Here is an 8,190-nt window from a genome sequence, read left to right on the forward strand (position 1 = left end):
CCTTGTTACCATTGTTTTCCTATAAGAATTCCCACAGTATGTGATAATCAGATCAATTATTGGGTGCTTACCTCACCAAAAAAAAAAAAAAAAACAACAACTAAAAAAGCACATTGCAAAGACATCAAAGAGTCTGCAGCAACACAAATAGGATCCCAGGGCTTACTGCTTTCATGTCATAGTTTTACTATGAAAAGGCATTCCTAGAACAAAGAGAAAAGGAACACCAAGAAAGGAAGTGACCTGAGCTTATCTGGGAAGAATCATGTAATTCTATGTCCAAGTCACGTACTTGCTTTTCCATATTTTCCACCACAGACAGCACGTTTGCTGAGAGTGTGGGATCCAGCTGCCTGAGTGCGGCCCGTCTGAGTGCCTATCTCCCCCAGAGTAGCCACGACTCAGCCAATTACAGCAACAATCAGTTGGAAAACAACCAGGCGGCTGCTGCCAAGATGGCCAACCTCCAGCTCAATAACTACACTCAGCTCATCCCCTGCTGCTCCTCCACCTCTTCCTCCTCCACATCATCCTCATCTGCTTCCACTGGATTCATTGTCCCAAGGGTGGTCCGGGGTCTCTCTTCTCCTCTGGACAATGATTTGCACTTTCACCTCATCCGTGGCTCTGATGTAATACTCTCTGCAGACCGTTCAGCTGCTTGCATTCATTTTCTGGACAGCAGTCGGACTCTGGTGTTCACTGACAGGCCCTTTCACGTGGGTGAGACTTTGTACGTGGAGGTTGGCCACCTGGGCCTGCCATACTTTGGGGCGTTGTCATTTGGTTTAACATCCTGCGACCCAGCTAATCTACATGCTGGGGACCTTCCAGCAGACCCTGAAGTTCTTCTGGACCGCAAAGAGTATTGGGTGGTGCACCGGGTCTTCCCGATGCCTTGCTCTGGAGACGTGCTCAGCTTCAGTCTGCTGCCCAGTGGAGAGGTGCACCACGGGGTGAACGGAGTGGGACGTGGCAGGCTGATCTGTGTGGACTCCTCTCAGGTCCTGTGGGCCTTTTTCACCCTGCATGGGGCTGTTAACAGACTCAGGATACTTGGTACGTGTATTTAAAGCAGCACACAATCAATATCAAGAATCAAACCCCGATATTTATTATTCCTTTTTCACTGTAATTCCCAATGTCCTTGAATTTTATTAAGGTAATTAGTCCAATTAGATCAGAAGGAAAACCAGAAAGAAAAACAAAAAGTACTAAATAAAAAAGTTACAGGTCTTAGGTAATATCACTGCATTACATAAAACAGATTGCAGTGTTTCGTAATGTGCCTCAATTGATGTCACTTGAGTCAGTGTCATTCAAGGCTAAGGACTACTAGCATGCAGATGAAATAAATATCTAAGGGTAAGGAGTTTGAAAGAAGTTGCCAGACCTCTGTAGCTTACTCCTCATCTCTTTGAGGCTGCCAGTTTCAGACTACATTACCATAGACTGTAGGGACTTGCCCACCACAACTTTACCAGTTTGTTTGCCAGCATGCATTTGCAGCCCTGACTTTAGCAGTACCCAGGGTTAGACGAAATACATTATTTTAGGTTAGAAGTTATCAGCTAATATTAGCAAGCTTGGTGAGCAAGGTATACGTCTATGGTATCCATATGTCTATGGATCTTAACAACAGTCACCTTAAGGCACTATTGTAAGGTAAAGACCCTACAATATTAGAGGCAGAATTCTAATAATCAGTCGGCTGTTGGCAACAGTGGGAAGGAAAAAACTCTCTTTTGACAGGAAGAACCAAGCTTAGGCAGTGGCAGCTATCTGCCATGCCTCGTTGGGGTTGAGTTGAAAAAAAAAAGACAGCATAGGGAGACAGGACTAAAAACACACTTTGGAGAGAGAAGACAAGATTTAATGACATACAGCACTGGTGTATAAACACATGGGAAGTGGAGGAGAATAGCTCCAACATCCTGAGCTTATAGCAGCATAACTAAGGGATGATTCAGAGTCACCTGATTCAGCCCAAACTCAAAGCTTTATTATAAACGAAAGCTTTAAGCCTAATCTTAAAACTGCCTGTTGCCTGAGTCCAAATTAGGAGCTGGTACCACAGGACAGGGGCCTGATAGCTGAAAATACTTTTAGAAGCTCTAGGAACCATAAATAAGCCTTCCCTCTGAGAATGAACTGGTCTATTAGGGTATCATGAGGTCTTCAACATATAATGAGGCCTGATTTTTAAAAGTTTTGTATGTAAGGGGATGAGTTTTAACTTCAGTTCTCAGTTTAGCAAGCGAAGAGAAACCAATATTGGAGAAATATGATCTCTCTTATAATGAAATATAACAATTCAGCCTTGAAGTAATGAGTGCAAGAATTAGGTTTTTCAGCATCACTCTAAGAGACGGTGTTTCTAATTTTAGAGATATTGTGCATTTGAATGAAAGCAGTCATTTTATTTGTTTAATGCGCACGCAGAAGGACAAAGATGGACTTAATTTTGTCTGAATCTAGGAGAAGAAAATTACATGACATCCAGCCCTTTACGTATTTAAAATGCGCCTGTTGATTAACTAATTTCTTTGATTCGTCATCTGACGTCACACATAAATAAAACCAGGTATCGTCCATTAAGCAAAGAAAATATATACCATATATTCTAATAATATTGCCTCAAGGAAGCACTCATAACATAAAAAGTAGTGGTCCCAGCACACAACCCTGTGGAACTCCATAATTACCTTTGAAGTCTTGTTCACATGCACAAATAACTCCACAGCTGGGCATATTGTCAGTGAGGAATTTGCATTAAAACTGTGTCACAAAACATCAACAGCAACTCCAAAAAATGGTTAAGGCCTCCATTTACAAGTGCAGTGTAGCAGATAGCCACCTGCTAAGCTTGTCAGTTTTATATTAGCTGCTACTAGCAAAAGACACATCTATTGTAATCAAAGACAAGAAGACTCTTTGGTACACTCTAGCTTTGAATTACTTTACCTAAGAATTTTTGGTCTGATTCTTTTATAAACTTGTTTACATTGTGTTTAAAAAAACTGCATTAAAGAGAAGGCACAAAAATAACTGAGATATCATGTGATCAAAATTCCTCTTGTTCAGTCATGACTGAGAAGTTGCCTGTTGTTTTCCCACTCAGTAAATAGGTTACGCCTTTAGCCTGGGCATGTGTCATTTCCCGTGTTTTGTTTTTTTGTAAGCGTATTCATTTGGCCTGAGTGGATTTCCAGCTAATCCCCCAACAGCATGCCCTTACTTGTTTCACTGACTCTCAATGTTTAAAGTTTAAAAAGGAAACAACTTTTAAAGTCACATGTCTCTTGAAACAAGCAGACTAATGAACAAATCCATGCAGAGAGGGAAGTGAATCTAAGTCTATAGTTCCTGCCCTATAATCTCCAAACAAAATGAGTGTGGGAGAGTAAAAAAAAACAAACTATGTGATACCTTCTTCTGTGCACAGTGATACTGTCTGTGGCATGCAGTTCTGTATATGTGGAGACAAGCTTATGTAATGTACAGAACAAGAGTGACATCAATCTTCATATTCATCTCTTTGACACAAAACAAATGAGCATATTTCCGTAAAATGTTTTGCTTTAGTACTAAAATAATGAAAGTCTATTCTACCCCCTACAATTCATTTTTTCCCAGGCTGAAGGAATTTGAGGGCATTTGAATAGTTTACGTCTATGTGAGCTTGTTCAGCCTTGAGCTGTGACCTCTCTTTCCTAGTCTCATTTTTAACGGTTTCTGATCCCCCGATTTTCTCCTAAAAGAAAAAGTAAAATCAGTCCACAAAGGACACGTGCATATCTAATCTGACTGGTTAGACATGGTCAGAATAAATCCCAAATCTCTAGTGTTACTGTCAAACATTTCAAGGGCACATTGCCCCAGAACATACCAGCTACACAGCTCACCTTTAAAAGCCACTACATTATATGGAGTTTGTTCATGTGTATTTATATTTGCGACACAGGAACATTGCAGTCCAGTCCTCCTTCTACATCCCCCACCACTTCACAGAGCAGCAGCCCAGATGACAGTGACTCAGACCTGGCATTCAGTGTCAACAGATCCTCCTCTGCCTCTGAATCCTCTCTGGGTAAGTTGCCAAATGTTGACAACATACCCAAGGCTACAATGTATATAGAAACCCTCTCAAGATCACTGTAATAAGGGTTTGTGTGGGTTCTTGTATTATGTATGACCAACAATCAGTTGATTAAGCCCCAGTAAACTCTGCTGCTGTATTAAGCATTGATAATTTAGCAAATATTTTGGTCTCAGATTAAGACTGGCTCATAAATTAAAAAGGCATGTAAAAGTAGACATAAAACTAACTCATTCACAAATGAATAAAAGTAGTAGTAGTGCTGATCTGAACCTGGAATTTTCTTCCTATAACAACATGACCTAAAGGTATCTGTCTGCATGCACCCATGTCTGCTCTTTTTTAAAATACCCACATATGTTTTCTTGCTTTTTTCTCCAGTGACTGCTCCCAGCTCGCCTCTCAGTCCTCCCACCTCTCCGGCTCTCACTGCCTCAGAACTGCCCTCTGCAGGAAAAAACGGAGAATGCACCGTTTGCTTTGACCAAGAGGTCGACACAGTTATCTACACCTGCGGACATATGTGCCTGTGCAACGACTGCGGGCTCAAGTTGAAAAGACAGATTAATGCCTGCTGTCCGATATGCCGGAGGCCTATCAAAGATGTTATCAAAACATATCGGCCGTGATGGCTCAAAAGTTCAAACAGGTGAGGTGACTTCCGCTGTGGGATACCACCTGTTGCTCCTTCTCAGGCTTTGCTGTACACGTGTACATGGATCTTGATCTCAACTGGAGATTAGCCACACTAGGACATAACTGTGCCTATCAGATTTTATATCTTGAGACAGACTGAACTGTGTTGAGGCTCATTTTTAATACACAGTATCCATACATGAGCACCTGGGTTCTGGCTATGAAAGAAGAGATGAAACCCGTGCTCCCGTTTTGTATTTCCCATGTGATGTCACATCTATTCGTTGAGCAGAAAAAGCCTCTCCTGAATTTCTCGTTTGTCATCGTCATCGTCCTAGAATTATGTGTGCTTTAGCAGAATATGCGGACCATCGTCTATGACTTCTAGTGCCTTAGATTTTTGTCACATAATGTGTCCAAGTAATTATACTAACAATCCTAGCCATATTTCCAATGTACAGTACTAAAAGTTTGTGGTGGGAAAGGGCACAGAATTTATGCAATAAAAGTTGTAGTAGTAGGTAGAAAGAAGGTTCTAGTATATATGAGTGTGTTGGATTTGAATGTTTGAAAAGTGTAATAGAAAGGACCCGGCTTTGCACAACGTGAGATTAATAAAATGATTTAAGTGTGTTTAAGTGTGTCGCCTTTCTTATTAACACTTATACAGAACTTTAAAAAGCACCCATCATCTGATGAGGTTGTGTAATCAGAGTTCAGTTTGTAGAAATGTAGTTTTGTATAGCATTACATTATACTTTTTATTGTTTAATATTGCAGAAACGTTTATAGTATATAGAAATTTTTATGATTTTACAAATTGTTGTACAAAAGGTCTTGAGACACCCCTAATTTCTTTATATTTTGCTAGGAAAATGGGAAGTAGGTGCAGTCATTTATTGCTATAAATCTATTGATTTAAACATGCATGGCAACACAGTACAGAAGGCAAAAACAGAGCTTGTACAGTTCTAACAGGCTTGAAAGTTATTATTTGGTGTGACAACCTTTATTCTTTAACCCAGTCTAAACTCTTAGACAAGCTTTCTTGTAATTTCTCTGAGTAGTCTTCATTCCATCAGACCTGTTGCCACCGATATCAGTCCAGTTCTTGTAAACTTGGCATACCTCACCCCTTTCTCCCTGTTTCTCTTCCTTGTGAATGGTTTCTTGACAGCCACCCTTCCACTGTGACCATTTCTGATGAGGCTTCAGTGAACAGTAGATGGATTACTTGGATGGGTCAGCTGGATCTCGCAGGTCCAGCAAATCCAGGCCTTTGCTGGATTTTGCTGTTTTCTTAAAGTCATGACTTTCAGATACTGTTCATCTGCGTAGTTTTTATGTCCGTCACTTCTACTTGTACAGTTTCCTCCAAGTTTTTTTTAATGACATACTGGACACAATGCAGAGATTTGGGAAACACCTTGTTGGTGTAAAAGTACAGTTTTATGTCTGTCAAACTGTCTTTGGCAGTTTTTGTACCTTCAACTAAACAAATTGGAACAAACTGTGTTTTTTGCGACAGACTGTTAACAACAAAGTGCCTGTAAAGCTATCTATCTATCTATCCTGTCCCATCTAGGGTACACCCTGAACAGATCGCTAGGGCCAACCATTCACACTTATAAACAATTTAGAATTAACCTAACCGCGCTCACCGCATGTCTTGGTAGGAAGCCAGAACCCACGTAAACGCAAAAGCATGCACACTCCACACAGAAAGGCCCAGGCCAGATGGTGGATATGAACCCAGGACATAGTGCTAACCACTGCTCTACCGTGCTGCCAAAGGCCAAATTATATTATTTAAAATTGGTTCTTTGAGTGACACAACACTGGTTCATCCATTGAGTTTATTTCATCTTTTTTCATGACTGATCCACAGGTCAGTGTGTGGTGCCTTAAGAAACCAAACCAAACATTCCTCTGAAATGGTCAGGTAGAAGGACTGGACAGAAAACGAGCGAAAAAGGAACCAAAGAAAAACTTTGAAAAACTTCAGAAAGCCTGGAGAACAGCACATGTGTAATGCTGTGGTTATACTGTGGACATGACATCAGTGAGATGCTAATTACTCTCCAGCTCTGTCATGGGTATATAAATATGAACCTTGTTGGTAAGTGGTTAGCCAGAAGCTCATAGTTTAAAAATCACAAGTTTATGGGTTTATGGTTGTGGGTTTGTTTTGGAGTGGCTGAAAATCAAATGCTGTAAGTTGGGCCAAATGTTCATGATTTTCTCAGAAGTTGCCAGAGAATGTAGTTACAGTCAAGCAGCTCACATCAAATAAAAGCTAATGTTGCTGCAACTATATGTTAACCAGTGATCAAACCAGACAGAGAAGCTATGGTTAGGGTATATTCAAAGTATAAAGGCATTTTAGAATACACAAAATATCTACATTTATAGATAGATAGATAATATGAAACAAGATATATGGAAATAACAATAACTTTAAATATATTTATATATTAGATTCCTCAAAGTAGCCACCCTTTGCTTTGTTGACAGTGGTGGAAACCCTCGGCCTTCTCTCAATGAGCTTCATTATGTAGTCACCTGAAATGGTTTTCACTTCACAGGTGTGCCTTGTCAGGGTTCATTTGTGGAATTTCTTGCCTCCTTAATGGGGTTGGGACCATCAGCTGTGTTGTGCAGAAGTCAGGTTGGTACACAGCTCACAGCCCTATTTGACAATTGTAGGATTTATTTTATGGCATGAACCAAACAGCTAAGTAAAGAGAAACGACAGTCCATCATTACTTTAAGAAGTGAAGGTTGGTCAGCCTGGAAAATTGCTAAAACTTTGACTGTGTCCACAAGTGCAGTTGAAAAAACCATCAAGAACTATGCTGAAATGTGCTCACATGAGGACGGCCCAGGAAAGGAAGACCAAGACACTCTTTGTTTTGTTTTTGTAGCCATTTCTCCTGTTGCTGGGTTTTAAAAAGTGGGGGTTTTAATTTTTGTGAACAAGACCTTCTCATGACTCATCGAGTGATGCCACTGATCAGCCAATCGGTGGCATGCAGTCTGATGATGTCACACTTTAGTACCTGCCCATATCACTTAGAACCGAGCAGCGGTGAGCAGGTACTAAAAAACTTTCTTGGTACTAGTAGGGTGACTAACGGTCCTCTTTTTTTTTTTGCACTTCTTGACTTGTAAAAGCCTATATGACATTTTTTATTTCACCATTCATTAACCGCACAGAGAAGATGTCGTTTAAATGTGTTTAACTGTTTGTTTAAAGAAAACTTTAAGTTCTTCATGACTGGGCCAAGTGTCCTCTTTTTTTGGAAATCAAATTTGGTCACCCTAAGTTCTAGGTACTATAACCTAAAGGAAAACCCTAAAAACTGTGGTGAATGGTGCCAAGTCGACCTGAGTCGGTACTAATGGAAAAGAGGCTAAGGAGTCACCTCTGCTGCTAAGGATTAATTCATCACCAA

The 8,190-nt window shown here is 40.4% G+C and overlaps 1 protein-coding gene across 4 annotated transcripts in view; it reads left to right on the forward strand.

Moving 5' to 3' along the window:
• neurl1b (neuralized E3 ubiquitin protein ligase 1B) overlaps positions 1-5,362 on the forward strand; it is a 27,950-nt gene extending 22,588 nt beyond the window's left edge. For all 4 annotated transcript variants that reach the window (XM_085422178.1, XM_085422188.1, XM_085422197.1 and 1 more), the window contains exons 4-6: positions 319-1,059; positions 3,965-4,090; positions 4,481-5,362. In XM_085422178.1, coding sequence (XP_085278304.1) covers positions 319-1,059; positions 3,965-4,090; positions 4,481-4,728 — 1,115 coding nt within the window. In that variant the 3' untranslated portion in view covers positions 4,729-5,362. The remainder of the gene's footprint in view (positions 1-318; positions 1,060-3,964; positions 4,091-4,480) is intronic.
• The last annotated feature ends 2,828 nt before the right edge of the window (positions 5,363-8,190 follow it).

This window comes from Rhamphochromis longiceps, linkage group LG2, assembly GCF_057381845.1.
Source record: "Rhamphochromis longiceps isolate RC_006_pf linkage group LG2, R_longiceps_female_GT1.1, whole genome shotgun sequence".
NCBI classification, from domain to species: domain Eukaryota; kingdom Metazoa; phylum Chordata; class Actinopteri; order Cichliformes; family Cichlidae; genus Rhamphochromis; species Rhamphochromis longiceps.